A 22,492-nucleotide genomic window follows, 5' to 3' on the forward strand; every position below is an offset into this window, starting at 1 on the left:
AGTAACCAAATAATAGATGAAGAAAAGTGTTTCCTTATATGATTATTTCTGATAAAAATTTAAACAACATGATAAAATAACATAATTTTGCAACCCCCAAATGAGTTAATGGATCTAGGTAACTGAGCATCAATAGCTGCTAATACGAATAAAGAACAAAAACCAGACATTATGTGCTCTTGATAGAAGAACACACCACCACCAATAGTCTTGCCAAAGGGATCAAACCTGAGTCTGATCCAGTCTCTGAATCCAGCTGCCAATTTGCAGAAAAAGCAGAGACAGAGGAACATGCTAAATTGCACCAGTATGCAATCAGTAAAATCTACACTATGGAAAACTCCTACGGGTCAAAAGGTCTAGATTCTTCAATAGATAAATTGCAAACAAAAGATATCAAAATTTTTTAAACGGGCAATGTAAAAATATAGAATTTAGGAATGCAAATCCAAGAAGTGATTACTATAATAGAATAGTGGTTACTTTAGGAAACAGGGAGGGGCCTGTAATTTGAATGGAGTACACAGAGAGGATTTACGGGTAGCTGGCAAAATTCTATTTCTTAACCTGGGTGGTAGTCACAAGGGTTAATAATTAATTAAGCTTTTTTTAAGAGAAAAAAATAGTGCATTAAATGTAAGAGACAGTGGTCCACATCCAGACTGAATTCAACTGAAGAGCTGTCTCAATGCAGCTCTGCTAAAGTCTCACTACTGAGTTTATCTCAAGCCAAGAAAGCAGTTAATATCAGACTGAGTGGTGACTGAGGTCAATAGCAAGTGCTTAGAAAAGCAATTAAACCACGAAGGTAAAAGAGAAACCAGAGGAAAGAAAAAAACAGTAAACAATATAATAAGTTGAAATTCTAAAAATCTTTATGCTATCACATATACATCATCTGTTGAAAACAGACCTCATTTCCATCCTGCAAATTCACCATATTTACTCCTATCTCAGCATCAGAATTTTTCCATTAGAATTTGATTTCTCTCTTAGAGTTAACTCCCATTTCTACCAATTAGCTACTGCTAATAAAGGCAATAATATGTTTACCAAATACATTCACATCTTCAAAAGTAAGGATGCAGTAAAGGGCACAAGGGATGGTGACGGGTGATGGAAATGTCCTGTATCTTGATGTGGTGGTAGTTACATGAGTGTACACATTTGTCAAATCTCACCAAGCTGTATATTTGAAATGGATATATCTGATTGTTTGTAAAATATACCTCAATAAAATTTATTTTAAAAGGAAAAAAAAAAGAAAAGTAAGGCTGCAGAAAAAAGATGGCAGAAAGAAAGCAACAGGAGCCTGAAGAAGAAAAGGCTACTAGAAGCTGACTTACCTAGTTATGATAGAGGTAGGCCCTTCCTTAGATACAATCGAGTACTAGAAACTGCGTCCCCAATCCTGCATTCTTTCTTTTTTTTTTTTTTTTAATTTTATTTATTTATTTATTTTTCCCCCAAAGCCCCAGTAGATAGTTGTATGTCACAGCTGCACATGCCTCTAGTTGCTGTACGTGGGTTGCGGCCCTCCTGCATTCTTTCTTGCCTTTAGCTATTTGGCCAATGGTGGAAACTGAACAAGAAATTAAAAGCAGCATGAAGCTATAGGCCTCCATTATCCAATAAGGTAGCCACTAGCCACATGTGGCTAATGGACACCTGAGGTGCAGGTGCAGCTAGTCTGAACTGAGATGTGCAATAGTGCAAAAGACACAATGGATTTTGAAGACTTAGTATGAACAAAAAAAGTAAAATATCCCATTAATAATTTTTTATTGATTACATATTGAAATAATAACAGTCTGGATATACTGGCCTAAAGAAAACATGTATTAAAATTAATTTCATCTGTTTGTTTTTACTTTTTAAATGTGATTACTACAAAATTTTAAATTATATATGTAGCCCATATTATATTTCTACTGGACATCACTGCTACACAGACCATTATTAAATAGTGTTGAACAGGAAGAAAAAAAGCAGCTAAAAGTGGAGATTTTTCAGTTTTTTTTCCTATTGTTTACTCTACCACCAACACTACAACTCATTTAGTTTCCAGCCCCTGTCCCTGGCGGTAAAATAGAGGTTAAAAAAAAAATCAGTAGCTGCATTAAGTCATGGATACAATATCAAATCACGGGCCAAAAAAACTGAGTTCTAGGGGCCAGCGCCATGGCTTAGTGGTTAAGTGCGCGCGCTCCGCTGCTGGCGGCCGGGGTTCGGATCCCGGGCATGCACCGACGCACCGCTTCTCCGGCCACGCTGAGGCCGCGTCCCACATACAGCAACTAGAAGGATGTGCTACTATGACATACAACTATCTACTGGGGCTTTGGGGGAAAAAATAAAGAAAGAAAGAAAGAAAAGAAAAGAAAAGCTTGATTAAAAAAAACACATTGAAAAAAAAAAAGAGAGCCGGCCCCGTGGCTTAGCGGTTAAGTGCGCGCGCTCCACTGCTGGCGGCCCAGGTTCGGATCCTGGGCGCGCACCGACGTACCGCTTCTCCAGCCATGCTGAGGCCACGTCCCACATACCGCAACTAGAGGGATGTGCAGCTGTGACATACAACTATCTACTGGGGCTTTGGGGGGAAAAATAAATAAATAAAAGCTAAAAAAAAAAAAAGAACTGAGTTCTAGTTCTGGTACTGACTAGCAGTTACCCTGGAGAAATTATTTTTCTCTCTGAGCCTTAGCTGCCTGTCCCAACAATTAAGTAAGGAAACTAAACTAAATTTAGACTTCCATGACTCCATCAAAACATTTTTTTTTCATTCTGTCAAAACTGGTTTTCATAACAATGAATAAATACTCACTCTGAGTCTAACACATCCTCTGCGAGAGCCTCTCATCATTTTGTCCTTGGACTAAAAGAAAAACAAAAACATTCAATGAATAAAAGATTAACAGACTGATTGTTTTTAGAATCACCTAGGGATAAAGAGACAATTTACAGTAATGTCCCTCCCTTTTCCCCAGTCACCTCCCCCCACCAAGTTATTTAAGGATATGAATTAGCAGGCTTAAAATGAAAATGTTTTGTAGTCTAATCATAGAATATTATGCATACCTTTAATGTAGCATATGTTACACTATACACTATATTACAATTTTCATTCCTTTTTCATGCCCCTTAACTCTAGCCCAGGGTTTCTCAGATTTTAGTGAGTGTGAGAATCACCTGGAAGGCTAAGAATCACCTATGGGTTTAAGACTCACCCCCAGATGATTCTGACTCAAGCAGACAGAGGACCACATTTGAGAAACACTGCTTTAGCTTTATCTCTTTGCAATTCTCCAAATGGGTCACATTTTTTGCCTCTGAGATTTCTCTTTCAATAATCCTCAGCTTGGAATATCCTTGACCTTGATTTTCTGCCTTGCTAACTGTCACTGATCAAGCACCTTACCTCTGTCTGATTTGGATTCCCATCCTTGGGCTCCCAGAGTCTCCTGCTTGTTCCTCTGTCATGACATGCACCTCCCTGTGCTATAATGGCTGGTTTCCTTGTCTGACTCACCAACAAGACTGCACATTCCTTTAGTGGGTAGGAATTGTATCTGACTTATCTAATGCTTCAGAACTGTGTCTGGTACACATTAGGTGCTCAAAAATTATTTACTGATGAAACGCTGCTTACCTTTTATGTCTCCCCTACTAGACTGAGCCAAGCAAAGGCTATGCTCTCCACAATAAGTCCTATGTTGACATTCAGTAAATATTCCTAGGATTAAATTAGTCATGTATAATAACATAAAATAAAACCTCAAATAATCAGTTTTTCAAATATTTAATACTTCATCAACTGGTATTTTTCTGTATTCCCCTACGTGAAAAAGAAGTAAAACAAACCAATATCATGGTGTTATGTTTTAAAGAAAATTGTCCCACTTTAAACTATAGGTGCCCTACATCCCATGTATTGAGCCATAGGCAAACTTCTAGTTATAGGATGACTATATGAAATTTAGTGTACAGCATGATAACTATATTAACAATACTGTATTGTATACTTGAAAGTTGCTTAGAGTAAATCTTAAAAGTTCTCAACACACCCACAAAAAAGGTAACTATGTAAGGTGATGGATGTGTTAAGTAACCTTATTGTAGTAATCATTTTGCAATATATATGTATACCAAATCATCACGTTGTATACCTTAAACCTACACAATGTTATATGTCAATGACATCTCAGTAAAGCTGGAAAAAATAAATAAATTCATATTTCTTGGGGATATTTACATGTCTGTACAAAAAGATCTGCCTTGTCTCTTTCATTCACTGCAGTACATTCTATGAACATAGCCCATGTCATTGTTTTCATTGATTCTAAACTTATGAATGTAACATTACAATGATAAATCAAAATTGACTCAAAAAAAAAGTACTGAGCCACTGAAATTCATGTTCAGAAATGATTACTGAAGTACTGAAAAGACTCCTCTTTTGATTCTACTTAAAATATAAGGACTCATACATTTTATTAAAAATTTCTCAATACCAAGCAAGATCGAAAAGAGTTCTTTACTAACAATACAGTTAGGAAAAACACAGTTAACCAAAACATTCCCTAAGGATTTAATAGCCCTTTTAACCATACCCTATACTTATCTTCCCTCCAAAAGTGTCAAGGCAATACACAAAAATAATAATTAGGTTGGAAAATACCCAGTAAGAGCTAGAATGCAACTCAAACAAGGTAAGAACCAATATATTCATCTTTGATCCTCTTCCACTTTTAAAAATAAGACTATAGTAAATAGAAAAAGGGCAAGACAGGCCCCAATTGTGGTACCACTATTAGAATTATGAATTAGAAAACACTGAAAGAGCTAAATGAAAATAATTAAAACAAATATAACTAGGAAACAATGAGACAACTCCAGAATATGGGACATCCTACAAAATAACTGGCCTAGACTCTTTAAAAATGTCAAAAAGGGGCCAGCCCCGTGGCACAAGTGGTTAAGTGCACGTGCTCTGCTGCAGCGGCCTGGGGTTCGCCGGTTCGGACCCCGGGCATGCAGAGACGCACTGCTTGTCAAGCCATGCTATGGCAGCGTCCCATACAAAGTGGAGGAAGATGGGCACGGAGTTAGCCCAGAGCCGGTCTTCCTCAAGCAAAAAGAGGAAGATTGGCAGATGTTAGCTCAGGGATCTTCCTCACAAAAATAAATAAATAAATAAGAATTAAAAATAAATAAATAAATAAAAATAAAAATGTAAAAAAAAAAAAAAAGACTAGCATGTAAATAGTTGTAATACAGAGCAAAAATAAGTTACATGAATACACGTAGAAAGTGCTGTGAACTACAGAAGGCTCCCTGCCATGGAAAAAGATCAGGGAAGGCAATATTGAAGTGACCACATTCCAAACTTCAATCTGAAACTTAAAAAAAAAAAAAAAAAAAAGGTTCTGATAAGAAGAGAGGGAAGGTAGGAAACAGGGCATTCCAAGCCAAGGGAATAACATCAGCAAAAGCACAGGTATGGAAACTTTACATGAGGTATTCATAGGAGAGTAGGCTGATAGACCCAAGCACAGAGTGCAGAGAGGAAGGCGGAGAGAGATGAGGCTGAAAAGGAGATATGGGGACCAGATCATGAAGGGTATGAAAAAAGTAGTGAGAAGTTAAGAAAATCATACTTTATTCAACAGTTAATGGAGAGCGACTGAAGGTTTATGAGGAGGGTAATAACATTCTCAAAGGTGTGTTTTAGAAAAATAACACTATTAGGGGCCGCCCGGTGGCGCAAGCGGTTAAGTGTGCGTGCTCCCTGCGGCGGCCCAGGGTTCGCCGGTTCGGAGCCATAGCGCGCACCGACGCATCGCTTGGCAAGCCATGCTGTTGGTGGCATCCCATATAAAGTGGAGGAAGATGGGCATGGATGTTAGCCCAGGGCCAGTCTTCCTCAGCAAAAAAAAAAAAAGAGGAGGATTGGCAGATGTTAGCACAGGGCTGATCTCCTCACAAAAAAAAAAAAAAAAGAAGAAGAAGGAAAAATAACACTGTTAAATGTGAGAACCTGGGGAAAAAGGATGCTGGCAGGATGATGGCAACATTAATAATAGCAACAGCAGCAGCAGCTTCGCACTTATTGATGCCCTCTATGTGACAGGCACTTTACATACAGTAAACCTCACAAGACCTTGCATGCTAAGAATTATTCACATAGGGGCCAGCCCCGTGGCGTAGCGGTTAAGTGCGCACACTCCGCTGCTGGCAGCCCCGGTTCGGATCCTGGGCACACACCAAGGCACCGCTTGTCAAGTCATGCTGTGGCAGTGTTCCATATAAAGTGGAGGAAGATGGGCACAGATGTTAGCCCAGGGCCAGTCTTCCTCAGCAAAAAGAGGAGGATTGGCATGGATGTTAGCTCAGGGCTGATCTTCCTTGCAAAAAAAAAAAAGAATTATTCACATATTATAAATGAAAGTGACACCAGGGAGGTCAAGTAAACTACCCAATGTTACACATGTAAAATGTAGCAGAGTTTGGCACAGCAGGCACAATTTGGACTGGCCGCCCTACAAATCATTCTCGCAGACCATATCTGTACTCTGCTAGCCTCGAATCCTCCTCCTCCTCCACAATCACACAGGCCCCTCTCCCTCATTCTCTCCCCACTCAGCTCTAATGTGGGGCTAAAGGGAACCTGGTGTGACTAAGTTCCCCAGGCACAGTGAGTGCTGAAAGGATGGTTATCTGGCCAAACACAGGACACACTACACCGCAAGGCAGGACAGAGTCCTTTCACAGGGAGTTTTTCTACTGAGGCTGAGGGAAGAGCTCTTTTCAATCTGCTCTTGAAGCTGTGAGGTACAGATGCCATCAGTCATGTGCCTTCTACACAAAGAAAGCAATAAATTAAGTATACATGATGAGAGAAGGAGAGAGAAGAGGCAGAAAGTCCTAGCTGCCAGTGCTCTCCATGCATACCCTGGTCTGAAGCAAACCTGCCAAAGCCAATACCATTCACTGAATATCAGGATTTTTTTGTTTTTGTTTTTGTTTTGATGAATACTAGCTTCTGGTGATGAGAGAAAGGTAGGGCTGACCTAATCCCACTCCAGCAATCTTCCTACCAGGTGTCATCTTACCAATGTTCTGAAACCTGCTAACAAATGTATTTTTTAGCAAGTTGGCACAAATATCATCATGCAACCTACAGCTTTGGTAAGATCCTTCTCTCTGCCTCCAGCTACAAGGCCCAGCATCTCAAGAACGGATCACTCAGAAATGGATGCTACAGTCTTTTCAACTGGATGAAAAAACAGGATCTCCCATAAAGTGGAAAAATACACAGCTGATGTGTTCTACTCCTAAGGGGTTCCAGGATTAGCAAAGATTGTTGGGTTTGGTGGTTGGGTTTGCTGTTTTCTTATATCTTATTAATGCAAGGGCAATGGGTCCTGTTACACCACCCCATGCAATCAAAATTATTTCTAATAATCCTTATGCTCATCAGCTAACCCCAAAGTATTGATTCAGATTATAATTCATATTCAAGTTTCAAAGTAAATTACCACAAATATAATATATTTCCACCTGTGACAGACTACTTGTCCTCCAATATCCATTCTACTCTTTTTCCTTTCAGTATTACTATCCTCCACCCCAAGTTTTAACTAAATACATGGCTCCCCTGCTGGATATTACATTTCCAGCCTCCCTTTCACCTAGGTATAGGCTATGTATCTACATACTGGCCAGTGAACTGTGAGTGATGACAATGTGTGCAACAGATTTTGCTTTTAAAAGGGAACTGCTTGAAAACACATTCCTCACAAGTGCACATGGAACATTCTCTAGGATTGACCAGATGTTGGGTCATCTTCTTTGACCAAAATGGATTAGAAGTAGAACTCTGGGCTGGCCCCATGGCGTAGTGGTTAAGTGCATGCGCTCCACTGCTGGCGGCCCGGGTTCGGATCCCGGGCACACACCACTTGTCAGGCCATGCTGTGGCGGCATCCCACATAAAGTGATGGAAGATCAGCTGGATGTTAGCTCAGGGCCAGTCTTCCTCAGCAAAAAAAGAGGAGGATTGGCATGGATGTTAGCTCAGGGCTGATCTTGCTCACAAAAAATAAATAAATTTTTAAAAGTAGAGCTCAATAACAGAAGGAAATTTGGGAAATTCACAAATATGTGGAAATTAAATGACACACTCCTAAATAACCAATGGATCAAAAAAAAATCTCAAAGAAAATTAGAAAATACTTGAAACAAGTGAAAATGAAAAGACAACATACCAAAACCTAAAGGATACAATGAAAGCAATTCTTAGATGGAAATTTATAACTATGAATGCCTACATTAAAAAAGAAGGAGCTCAAAACAATAACCTAACCTTCTACCTTAAGAAACTACACAAAGTAGAGCAACTAAATCTAAAGCAAGCAAAAGAAAGGAAATAATAAAAATTAGAGGAGAAATAAAATTAGAAAATAGAAAAACAACAGAGAAAAAAAATCCATGAAACCAAAACTTGGTTCTTTACAAAGATCAACAGAATGGACAAACCTTTAGCTAGACTAACCAAGAATAAAAGAGGACTCAAATTACTAAAATCAGGATTGAAAGAGGAGACATTACTACCAACCTTTCAGAAACAAAAAGGATTCTAAGAGAATATGATGAACAACAAATTAGATAACCTAGATGAAATGGACAAATTCCAAGAAAGACACAAACTGTCAAAACTGGCTAAAGAAGAAACAGAAAATCTGATTAGATCTGTAAGAGATTGAACTAGTAATCAAAAAACTTCTCACAAAGAAAAGCCTAGGTCCAGGTGGCTTGACTGGTAAATTCTATCAAATGTTTAAAGAATTAACACCAACCTTTCACACTCTTCCAAAATATAGAAGAGGGAACACTTCTCAACTTTTTCTACGAGACCAGTATTATACTGATACCAAAACCAGACAATGATATCACAAAACCAACATCTATTATAAATATAGATGCAAAAATCTTTGACAAAATACTAGCAAACAAAATCCAGCACATATAAAAAGGATTATACACCATGACTGCTATGGTCTAAATTTTGTATCCCCCTCAAATTCGTATGCTGAAACCACCAATATGATGCTACTAGGAGGTGGGGCCTTTGGGAGGTGATTAGTGGGGCCTTTGGGAGGTGATTACTGCCCCTTCCACAACATGAAGTTACAGCATGTAACCATGTAAGGAAGCAGGTCCTCACCAGACACTAGATCTGCTGGTACGCTGATCTTGGATTTCACAGCCTCCAGAACTATGAGAAATAAATTGCTGTTGTTTATAAGCTGCCCAGTCTATGGTATTTCTGTTATAGCTGCCCAAACAGACTAAGACAATGACCAAGAGGGATTTATCCCAGGAATACAAGGTTGCATCAACATATGAAAATCAACCAACATAATATACCATATTAATAAAATAAAGACCAAAAATCACATGATCATTTCAAAAAACACAGAGAAAGCACTTGACAAAATCCAACATTCTTTCATGATAAAACTACTCAACAAACTAGAAATAGAAGGGAACTCCTTCAACCTCATAACAGGCACCTATGAAAAACAGCTAACATCATACTTAATGGCAAAGGTCTAAAAGCTTTACATCTAAGAGCAAGAACAAGGATGTCCTCTCTCAACCCTTTGCTCACCACTGTACTGGAAGTTCTAGCCAGGGAAATTAGGCAAGAAAAAGAAATAAAAGGTATCCAGATTTAAAGCAAGAAATAAAACTATCTCTATTTGAAGATGGATCTTCATATAGAATCTTATATATAGAAAATCCTAAGGAATCCACAAAAAAAATTTAGAGCTAATAAAAGAGTTTGGCAAGGTTCCAGATCACAAGACCAATATACAAAAATCAACTGAATTTCTATACTCTTGGAAGAAATAATCTGAAAATGAAATTTAAAAAACAATTCCATTTATAATGATATGAAAAAGAATAAAAATACTTTGTAACAAATTTAATTTTTAAAAGTACAAGACTTGGACAGCTAATCTTCAACAAAGGAGCCAAGAACATACAATGGAGAAAGGAAAGTCTCTTCAATAAATGGTGTTGGGGGGCTGGCCCTGTGTCGTAGCGGTTAAGTGCGCGCGCTCCGCTGCTGGCGGCCCGGGTTCGGATCCCGGGCACGCACTGACGCACTGCTTGTCAGGCCATGCTGTGGCGGCATCCCACATAAAGTGGAGGAAGATGGGCATGGATTTTAGCTCAAGGCCAGTCTTCCTCAGCAAAAAGAGGAGGATTGGCATGGATGTTAGCTCAGGGCTGATCTTCCTCACACACACACACACAAAAACAGCAAAAAGAGGAAGATTGGCAATGGATGTTAGCTCAGGACCAATCTTCCAAAAAAATAAAATAATAAAATAAAATGCGTTGGGAAAACTGGACAGCCACATGCAAAAGAATGAAAGTAGACTGTTATCTCACACCACACACAAAAATTAACTCCAAACAGATTAAAGACTTGAATGTAAGAACTAAAACCACAAAACTCTTAGAAGAAAATTTAGGCAATACACTCTTTCACATAGGTGTTAGCACAATCTTTTCAAATATCAAGTCTACTCAAGCAAGGGAAACAAACGAAAAAATAAACAAATGTGACTACATCAGACTAAAAAGCTTCTGTATGGCAAAGGAAACCATCAACAAAAAGAAAAGACAACCCACCAACTGGGACTGCACTGGCCCTACTCACGAGCAAGCCCACAGCAAACTTGTGGGCCCACATAGTCCGGGTGTGTGGGACCTGGGTGGAGGTAAGGGGGAGCAGGTCCACCTCCGCAGGACGTGTGTGCGGTGGGCCTGCATTGGGCAGGGCGTGTGGGCCCACAGGCAGTGGGGCATGTTGGCCTCAGCTGACTTGTGCCACTGGCTATCTGAAACAGCCACACCAGGGATTGGCCCAATGACTGAAACAATTGTGTGCTGCCCTGACTGGGGCAGGACCCACCCATCTGTGCTCCTGAGAGAGCCAACAACAGCCACATGCCACAGAGAGCTGCATCAGAGGCCTGCAGCAATTGTGAGTCCCTGAGCCTAGCAACTAGCCACACTGGGGGCCTGACTTACTTAACAGCAAAACAGCGGTAGCTGTGTGCTTTTACCTTGCAGCCAGCTGTGCCAAGGGCTTGCCTCACCCAATAAAGTGACCTTAGCAGCAGCATACAGCTGAGCCTTACAACCAGCTGGCCTGGAGGCCAGCCTAGCATACCCATGCACTCGTAGCAAGAGCAACCCTGTCACAAGAGAAGGGCACACACAGCCCACACAGGGGACACTCCTGGAATATTTGGAATGGGTGACAGGAAGGAAGCACATTGCTGGGCCCCATAAGGCATCTTTACATAAGGCCACATTTCCAAGACCAGGAGATGTAGCTGATCTATCTAATACATAGATATAAAAACAGAGAAGTAGACAAAATGAGGAGACAAAGGAATATGTTCCAAACAAGGGAGCAGGACAAGTCCTCAGAAAAAGAACTAAATGACACATAGATAAACAATCTACCTAATAAAGGGTACAAACTAACAGTCATAAGGATGCTCACTGATCTTGGGAGAAGAATAGACGAACACAGTGAGAACTTCAACAAAGAATTGGAAAATATAAAAAAGAACCAATCAGAACTGAATACAATAATGGAAATGAAAAATTCATTAGAGGGAATCAATAGCAGAGTAGAGGACACAGAAGAACAGATCAACAATCTGGATGAAAGACTAGAGGAAATCACCCAAGCTGAACAGAATAAAGAAAAAAGAATTAAAAAGAACAAGGACAGTCTAAGGGACCTCTGGGACAACATCAAGTGTACTAACATCTGTATTATGGGTGTCCCAGAAGGAGAAGAAAGAGACAAAGGGGCAGAGAACCTAACTGAAGAAATAATAGCTGAAAACTTCCCTAACCTGAGAAAGAAAACAGACATCCAGATACAGGAAGCACACAGAGCACCAAACAAGATGAACCCAAAGAGGCCCATACCAAGACACATTATAATTAAAACGTTGAGAATTAAAGATAAAGAGAGAATCCTAAAAGCTGCAAGAGAAAAACAACAAATTACATGAAGGAAATCTCATAAGGCTATCAGCTGACTTCTCAGCAGAAACTTTACAGGCTAGAAGGGAGTGGCATGCTATATTCAAAGTGCTGAAAGGAAAAAAACTACAGCCAAGAATACTCTACTTGGCAAGGTTATTATTCAGAATGGAGGAGAGATAAAGAGTTTTCCAGACAAGTGAAAACTACAAGAGTTTATCACCAATAACCAGCTTTACAAGAAATGTTAAAGGGATTTATTTCAGTGGAAAAGAAAAGACCACAAAGAAGAAGAAGAAAATTATCAAAGAAAAAATAACACTGGTAAAGGCAAACATGTAGTAAAGGTAGTACATCAACCACCTATAAAGCTAGTATGAAGGTCAAAAGACAAAAGTACTAAAAATATCTATTTCCATGAAAAGAGGTTAAGGGATACACAAAATAAAATAAAATATGATATCAAAAACAAAAAATGGGGAGAAGAGTAAAAGTGTAGGGCTTTTAGAAAGAGGACAAACTTAAGAGACCATCAACTTAATACATAATGCTATATACATAGATTATTATATATGAAGCTCATGGTAATCACAAATGAGAAACCTATCATAAATACACAAAAAATTAAGAGAAAGGAACCCAAACATAATTAAAGAAAGTCATCAAATCACAAAAGAAGACAACAAGAGAAAAAGAAAGGAACAGAGAAGAACTACAAAATCACCCAGAAAAAAAGTAACAAACTGGCAATAAGTACATACATATCAATAGCTACTTTAAATGTAAATGGACTAAACACTCCAATCAAAAGACATAGGGTGGCTGAATGGATAAAAAAACAAGACCCATATATATCCTGCATACAAGAGACCCACTTCAGACCTAAAGACACTCACAAACTGAAAGTGAAGGAGTGGAAAAAGCTATTCCATGCAAATAGAAACAAAATAAAGCTGGGGTAGCAATACTTATATCAGACCAAACAGACTTTAAAACAAATACTGTAACAAGAGACAAAGAAGGACATTACACAATGATCAAGGGAACAATCCAACAAGAGGACATAACACTTGTAAATATCTATGCACCCAACACAGGAGCACCTAAATATACAAAGCAATTATTGAGACATAAAAGGAGAAATTGACAGTAACACAATAATAGTAGGAAACTTTAACACTCCACTTACATCAATGGAAAAATCATCCAAACAGACCATCACTAAGGAAACACTGGCCTTAAATGACACATTAGACCAGATGGACTTAATAGATATATACAGAACATTCCAACCAAAAACGACAGAATACACATTCTTTTCAAATGCACATGGAACATTCTCCAGGATAGATCACACATTAGGCCACAAAACAAGTCTCAACAAATTTAAGAAGATCAAAATAATACCAACCATCTTTTCTGACAACGGTATGAAACTAGAGATTAACCACAAGAAGAAAACTGGAAAAGCCACAAATAGGTGGTGATTAAACAAAATGCTACTGAACAACTATTCGGTCAACAAAGAAATAAAAGGACAAATCAGGGCCGGCCCCGTGGCTTAGCGGTTAAGTGCGCGTGCTCCACTGCTGGCGGCCCAGGTTCGGATCCCAGGCGGGCACCGAAACACCGCTTCTCCGGCCATGCTGAGGAGGTGTCCCACATACAGCAACCAGAAGGATGTGCAGCTATGGCATACAACTATCTACTGGGGCTTTAGGGAAGAAAAAGGAGGAGGATTGGCAATAGATGTTAGCTCAGAGCCGGTCTTCCTCAGCAAAAAGAGGAGGATTAGCATGGATCTTAGCTCAGGGCTGATCTTCCTCTCTCTCTCACACACACACACACACACACACACACACACACACAAAAGAAACATCTTCTGAAGGGATAGCTAAATACATTTCAAAGTAATTTAAATTGAGAACAGCTCAAAATATTCTCCATTTAGGCTTCTAAGTCTATAGATACATTCATGTGAAATCTCTCTTTAAATGTACAAAATTGTTTCAATCCCACAAGCATATGCTTTAAAAAAAATTTTTTTTAATAAGTACAATTTCTAGGGGCCAGCACGGTGGCGCAGCAGTTAAGTGCGCTTAACCACTGCGGCGGCCCAGGGTTCGCAGGTTCAGATCCCGGGCACTCACCAAGGCACCACTTGTCAAGCCATGCTGTGGCGGTGCCCCATATAAAGTGGAGGAAGATGGGCACAGATGTTAGCCCAGGGCCGATCTTCCTCAGCAAAAAGAGGGGGGTTGGCATCGGATGTTAGCTCAGGGCTGGTCTTCCTCACAAAAAAAAAAGTACAATTTCTAGAAGAAATTACTAAAATAAAAGTATACTCAGAGATATGCAACTTATATTGTCCCATAAACAGTACAATTTAATGAAATAACATGGACTGTGGAGTGAGAGAGACAAGATTTTGAATTCCAGCCCTGCGAACATGCTAGCAGCGTGACCTTGGCCAAGTCACTTAAGTTCCCTGAGCTGTTGTTTCCTCATTTGTAAAATTGAGATATTACTTATTCTCGTAGGATCATTAAAGTACTGAGCTAATACAAGTAAATCATTTAGCATAGCACTTGGCACATAAAAGGCACAAGATTCACACCCCTTCCTTGCTTCTACCTTAAATATAGCAAACAGAGAGCTGCAATCATTTTCTCTAAACCTAAGCTAATCCAATTCCCATCGGACCATACTTTCCTTCAGACATGTCTCCTACCATCAACTCAGTTCCGCCTACACACACTACCACACACACACACACTCTATTTAGCAATAATACATAGACAGCCCCTACAAAATCCAAATAAGCAACAAAATAAAAAACATATATTTTCCCTCCTTCATGCTCAGACACTTCCTCTGCAGACCCTTTCTCAATCAAGCTCCTATGCCCAGGTACAACTTACTGCGTTCTCCTCAATTTATGGATGTTGCTATTGCACTATTTATTATACTGTATTATAGTTATTTGCATATCTGTTTTTCTTGTCAGACAGTGGATTTAATTATCTTTGTATTACTATTTTTCCCACCCTATCTTCCAGAACCTAATTAATACCTGGGACCTGGAAGGTATTAGGTAAATGTCTGCTGAATGAATAGCCCCAGCCTCCTCTCCCAGGCACCCAGAACATTCAACAAACATAATTCACTCGAAAAATGCCCATTTATTCCCAATTCAGGCTACTCAACAATTCCGAGTGAGACCGCGGAAACATTCTTCCCATTTCTGATACTTTTCCATCTCCTTTAAACAAATTTTTACAATTGCATTTAAAAATATCACCATAAAACAATTAGAGGGCAATAATAATCTCTAATAATGGCAGATAAGCACCAAATCAAATAAAACTTAGCACCAAAGTAACCATTTAATTGTATCTTAATTATAACTAATTGAATCCCCAATAGGACTATATAAGCTTTTATTTGCTCAGTATATTCCTAGCATTTACTTAGTATTCAAAAGTATCTTAAATTAATGAATTAAATCTCAAAATCACAAAATCTAGCTTGGTGCTGGTACATAGTGTCATCAATGAAAACCTGTTTAATTGGAAATATAACTATGGATTTACTCTGCTTCACAAAGCAAATGCATCTGGAAAAGTTTTACACAAACACATATTCAAAATTCACTAGGGAAGATTAGCTTGCTATTTCAGCTAATTCTACAAGCCTCCCCAAACACGTTATATAAAGACACTTTAGGGGCCGGCCCAGTGGCGCAAGCGGTTAAGTGCGTGTGCTCCGCTTCAGCGGCCCAGGGTTCGCAGGTTCGGATCCCGGGCACACACCAACGCACCGCTTGTCGGGCCATGCTGTGGCAGTCGACCCATATAAAGGGGAGGAAGATGGGCATGGATGTCAGCCCAGGGTCAGTCTTCCTCAGCAAAAAGAGGAGGATTGGCAGATGTTAGCTCAGGGCCGATCTTCCTCACAAAAAAAAAAAAAAGACAAATTTTTATTTGAATGTTAATTTAACTTTGCTTAAAATAAAATAAATCTGTATTCAAGATCAAGTGAGGGCCGGCCCCGTGGCTTAGCGGTTAAGTGCGCACGCTCTGCTACTGGCGGCCTGGGTTCGGATCCCAGGCGTGCACCGACGCACCGCTTCTCCGGCCATGCTGAGGCCACGTCCCACATACAGCAACTAGAAGGATGTGCAACTATGACATGCAACTATCTACTAGGGCTTTGGGGGAAAAATAAATAAATAAAATTATTTAAAAAACAAAAAAGATCAAGTGAGAGTCTCATCTCTGAATATCTCATGCTCTGAATATCTTACAGCTAAAAATGAATTCTCCTTCTGAACTTTTAAACACATAGTACTCCAACCTCCCTTTCTTAAGGTACGTATTACTTCTATCTTGTATGAAAATAATGTATGTGCGGGGGCCGCCCGGTGGCGCAAGCAGTTGAGTGCTTGCGCTCCGCTGTGGCGGCCCGGGGTTCACTGGTTCGGATCCCGGGTGCACACCAAAGCACTGCTTGGCAAGCCATGCTGTGGCAGCATCCCATATATAGTGGAGGAAGATGGGCATGGATGTTGGCCCAGGGCCAGTCTTTCTCAGCAAAAAAGAGGAGGATTTGCAGATGTTAGCACAGGGCTGATCTCCTCACAAAAAAAAAAAAAAAAGGTAAAAAAAAAAAAAGAAAATAATGGATGTGCATGCCTCATCACTTCTCTTGGAGGGCAAGGTTTCTGGTTTATCCTTGTGCCTTCTCCCACCCAACACCACTGCTACACCTTTGCAAAGAATAAACATTTAATAAATTGATGTTAGAAGACATGTGGACAATGAACGTGGATAAATGTCAAAATGTTCTCCCTCCTTTCAACATAAATGTAAACACTACTTCAGTATTGAGTCACATGTTAGTTCACTCCCAACAGCACAAGAGGTTGTGCTCCTAGTTAGTGTTGCACCTTGGACCAGACACTCCCGGAACACAGGTGGTCAATCTGATAGACAAAACTAACCTATAAAGACAGAAATCACAAGAGGCTGTGGCTCTAGGGCGTGGGATGGACAGGAAAGGGACAGGAGGGAATTCTGCAGGATGACAGCAATGCTCTATATTTTGATTGAGATACTAGTAACAAGGGAATAAACAAATGTCAAAACTCATCTAACTGTACACCTGCAATCTGTGTTTTTTACTGAATGTAATTATATCTCAATAAAAGTAAATAAATAAATAAATAGTACTTGCCAGAATTCCACACAGATACACTGCTTACAACAATTACGAAATGGGAAATGACAACAGTAACACCCCCTGTTGTCTCCTTCCTATTTGAGACAGCACCTGAACCATCCTGATAGTATTTAATGTACCAGAAAACCTTCACTAGTTAATGCCTTGTGGGAACTCAATAGCCCAAAATGCCATCATGCTGCTGGAAAACTACACCAACAAAGCTTTGAGGAGTCACAGACCCACAATAATGAAGGAATTTTCCCCATCATTCATCCCTCAAGATATCTATGATAACTCCCTCATCTCCCACTCCCCACCCCCATTATAGAGGCCCTCACTTTGAGCAGCAGATTTAGTGTCTATTTATACTACAGATAAAGCCTTAGGAAAGTATACTGAATCAGTACACAAGGTAACAGTGATATTAGAGGTCTCTCCAAGATCCTGGGAAGACAGTTGACTTCCTTTAGAGAAAACAGACATATATTAGAACAGGGATATATACAACATCGTCTTTACGAGCTGGGACAGCCTGGAGTTCATTATAGTAATTATGACTAATTATACTAAGTATCAGAAAGTATTAATAGTAATAGAACTAGAGTAAGAAGGCCAGAACTAGAACCAAAAGGCCAGAATAGAAGTTTTGCTGACTGCAAGATCAGACCTGTTCGATTCTCGTAATAGGTGTGTCTGTAATACGGAGGTACTGCATCCTGATATCAATGTCTGATGTCATTAAATATCTATAACACATAACTCCCTTCGGTCTGCTTCTGCTCATAAATTTTGCATCCCATATAGCTTGCTTTCAGAGAGTATATCTACTAATCAGATAGCCTAACTACACAGCTTCCTTAACAGTTATATTTCTGGTTATGAATTAATAAATTGGAACACTAGTTTATATAATAGTGACCACAATGTACATTTAGTAAATATTATTATGTCAAACACTGTCATAAACATTAGCTTTGTTAACGTTAATAAACATTTACTGAGCACTTAAATGCCAGCCACTGTGCTAGTGCTTTTTTTTTTTTTTAATTTTATTTATTTATTTATTTTTTCCCCCAAAGCCCCAGTAGATAGTTGTATGTCATAGCTGCACATCCTTCTAGTTGCTGTATATGGGACACGGCCTCAGCATGGCCGGAGAAGCAGTGCGTCAGTGCGCGCCCAGGATCCGAACCCCGGGCCACCAGCAGCGGAGCACGCGCACTTAACCGCTAAGCCACAGGGCCGGCCCAAGTGTGCTAGTGCTTTAAATACAATTTTATTTAATTCTCGCATCAATCTTATGCTATAGGTTCTTTTATTATACCCATTTTATAACTGAAGAATCAAAAACTCAGAAAGGTTTAAGTAACTTGCCGATGGACTCACAGATAACAAGTGGAAGAGATAGGATTCCAATCCAGGTCTGACTCCAAAGGCCATGCATTTCTATCACAGTTACTATAAGTCTGGCTAATTTAAGTCTTCCTTCAAAATTATTCTGAGCCACAAAGGCTGTGTCAAATCAGCGATCCTTCTGAATTCAACAGTATAAATGTCACCCTACAAAGCCTTGCAGCAGTGCCTCAGAGGGTGGTACTCACAATTTTAGATAAGTAATATACATATAGTACATAAACTGTGCCATACCTACAGGTGGGTCTGGGCTATCAAGTATTTAATTAATTTCACAATCAAGCATATTAATATTTCTGTAGTACAACATATATTTACACTAAGTATGATAAAGACTATAAACAGTCACATAATTCAAGACAGTCTTGGGGCCGGCCCCGTGGCTTAGCAGTTAAGTGTGCGCGCTCCGCTACTGGCGGCCCGAGTTCTGATCCCAGGCATGCACCAATGCACTGCTTGTCTGGCCACGCTGAGGCAGCGTCCCATATACAGCAACTAGAAGGATGTGCAACCATGACATACAACTATCTACTGGGGCTTTGGGGAGAAAAAGGGAAAAAAAAAAGGAGGAGGATTGGCAATAGATGTTAGCTCAGGGCCGGTCTTCCTCAGCAAAAAAAAAAAAAAAAAAGAGGAGGATTGGCATGGATGTTAGCTCAGGGCTGATCTTCCTCACACACACACACAAAAAAGGCAGTCTTTACTTCCAAATGAGAATATAATAAATTCAGGAAAATATTTTTGGAATTCAGAGATTGAGGAATTTTAGAATCACGGGTAAAGGATTGTGGACTTATATTTTGATCTGGTGACCTATTACAGTAGAAAGTCCCAGGTCTTTCACTATTTCTTAAAAAGGACAATTTTATCTTCAAGTCAGAATTTCAGGCCAACAGATCAGTGAAGAAAACCACTTTCACAGGTTTTAATTAAGCACAACTATGATGACTTGGGGTTTTCTCATCCTTTTTAAAGTTAAATATTAAATACTAAATAGTAGCCTAAGTTCTGTAAGTGACTTAAAGCATGTTAATATATGCTGGATCTCAATGTAGATTTTCTATTTTTGTTTTGTTTCTCAAACACTGCCCAAAATACTAAATAATGATTAATGTTACTTTCACAAAAAATGATTGAAGGAAATGATGGAGGCGTGTTAAACTCCAGGTGGTTTGTGCTGTATATGAGTACTTCTCCCACAAAACTGTGCAGTGATAATCCATTATCATCACTCAACTTCACTTCTCTATCAAAAATTGCCCAAAGATGTTTTTCCTTAATTGGAAAAGACTAAGTCAGGGCCCAAAATAGTAAGATCATGAAAAGATGAACAAGAAGACGAGCACCACAAAAATTTAAAGATGGGAAAATTTGTACAACACACAGAATAATCTAGCTAGCAAGAACAATAGCCAGAACCATGGAATTTTGGATTTTTAGTCCTAATTCTAAGACTCATGCTACATGCCCCAATTTAGAATGAGGCTATGCTCCAAAAACTCCTTGTTCAAATTTGGAGTTTGGGACTCAGAACAAATTTTTGCAAAGAAACTGCTGAAAAATGGTTTCCAGGTTAGGTAGGAAAAGCACTTGAAATACACTATGTGACTATCAAAAGATGGGGGGAAATTGTTATAAATTCAAACATTGCCTAAGAAATGATTTTCTTAAAGAATTTCTCCTAGATGTTGGTGCTTAAGGGAAAGCACAATTATGAAAGAGAATAAGGAAGTAGGTCAAGAATTGAAGAGCTACGCCAAAGGACTTATGAAACTTTCAAGGACTTGAGAAGTTAATGGTCTGCAATAAACATATTTTACTTTTATAATCAGGAAAAAATACTTTTAAAAAAGGCAATTTAAGGAGCCAGCCCAGTGGCGCAAGCAGTTAAGTGCGCGCGCTCTGCTGCGGCAGCCTGGAGTTCGCCGGTTCGGATCCCAGGCGTGCACCGACGCACCACTTGGCAAGCCATGCAGTGGCAGCGTCCCATATAAAGTGGAGGAAGATGGGCACGGATGTTAGCCCAGGGCCAGTCTTCCTCAGCAAAAAAAAAAGAGGATTGGCAGATGTTAGCACAGGGCTGATCTCCTCACAGGAAAAAAAAAAAAAAAAGGCAATTTAAAAACACTCATTCTTTATCAGGTCTAATTTTACTTCAAAATTTATGGGTTTCCAAAAAGAATGAAGGCAGAGGAGTTAACATGCAAGCACAAATGATGGGTTAGCCACACAGGATGTCACCTATCAGAAATTTACACTTACTCCTCTTCTGAGTGACAAAAATTTCAAAATAGAATTATCTTCGAGAATTTACCACTACTTTTTTCATGAATATAACAAACTTATCACTCAACAAATTCTAATTAGTTTGTCTAATCAGTATCTGCTCTCCCTCCCCTTGCCCCAACCTAGTAGGCTTTCCGTGAACTGGAATAGGAGGGAGAGTCTTGTTTACCTTTGGCATTTCATTAGGGATGATCTAAATCCCCATCTTATGTCTTAGATGTAAAAGGATTCAGTACTTTTTAATGATTAATCAATGCAGTTTGCATTTTAGAAGGGCTATGTATAAGTTTACGTCATTGTGATAATGATATAAATTATTTATCACCTGTCAGCAGACTAGTGATAACCTGGGCTTATCATCATTTTAAAATATCACTGCTCATGTAATTCAGTATCCTCCAACAGAAAGAACATTCTATTTGGAGTTAGAGGACTTGATCATGCACGTAGAAACTACTGTGCGATTTCTTAAGTCTAAATTTCTTCATGTGTCAAGGAAATAATATTAACTACTTCACACTGTTGTTCGTTTCATAAATATTTACTGAATAGTCACTAAGTGCCAGGCACTGCTGCAGATGCTGGAGATAAAATGACAAATGACAAGAAATTTTCACATATTGAGGTATATGGGGTAGCTATTCTGATTCAAAATAACTCAGCTTGAACTAAAGAAGCCTGACTTATGGCCTATCAAATATACACTGTACATCTGCTTTAACCATTAAAGGAAAGAATGCATTAAACATTGTCTCAGAGTAAAAGAATGCACTCTTTTAAGACAAGAACGAATACTTCCAGTATCTGCAAGAGTAGCATCAGTACTCCTGAAGATAAGTTCCCTTTCCCCAACATCAGGGTACTACAGCTCTGCTAATTTGCAACTGAATACCTCTTTGAAACTTTGGTGAATATGTATCCTGGGTGTGTTTTAAAAAGGTATAAAACTGTTCTTTGTTCTAAAAAAGGTATAAAACTGTACAAAAAACCAAGCTTCTCCAGAACACTTTCTTCCTCTGTGGAGACTGCCTTCCCGGATTATAGTCCTCAACCTGGCTCAAGTAAAGGTCACCTTATCTCTCTTATCTATAGAATGGTTATTGCTTATTTGCCCCACCACAAGTAAAGTACATTCCAGAGGAGAGAAAGAGACAATAAACAAGAAAAACAGAATAATTTCAGCAGCTAACAATAAAAGCCATGAAAAAATAAAACAAGATCTTTGTAATAGTAAAGTGACTGACAGTGAGGTCTACTTTAGACGACTTGTTACAGAAAGGCTTCTCTGAGCAGTGACATCTGAATGAAGATCTGTATAATGAAGGAATCCGCCCTGCTACACACCTGGGGAAATAACAGTCCAAGAAGCCGGAAAACATATGCAAAGGCCCTGAGGCAGGAACAAGTTTGAGTTGCTCTACAAACAGAAAAAAAAGCTAGAGTGGATAGAAAGTGGTGAGCAAAGAGAGTACTGTAGAAAGGTCAA

General features: G+C 39.2%; 1 protein-coding gene across 3 annotated transcripts in view; it reads right to left on the bottom strand.

The window, feature by feature from the left end:
• OSBPL9 (oxysterol binding protein like 9) overlaps positions 1-22,492 on the bottom strand; it is a 170,792-nt gene that overhangs the window by 135,430 nt on the left and 12,870 nt on the right. For all 3 annotated transcript variants that reach the window (XM_087445950.1, XM_087445954.1, XM_087445953.1), the window contains exon 2: positions 2,825-2,875. In XM_087445950.1, coding sequence (XP_087302076.1) covers positions 2,825-2,875 — 51 coding nt within the window. The remainder of the gene's footprint in view (positions 1-2,824; positions 2,876-22,492) is intronic.

The sequence above is a fragment of the Ceratotherium simum genome, chromosome 22, assembly GCF_057802395.1.
Source record: "Ceratotherium simum simum isolate JZ-2026a chromosome 22, ASM5780239v1, whole genome shotgun sequence".
Classification (NCBI taxonomy): domain Eukaryota; kingdom Metazoa; phylum Chordata; class Mammalia; order Perissodactyla; family Rhinocerotidae; genus Ceratotherium; species Ceratotherium simum.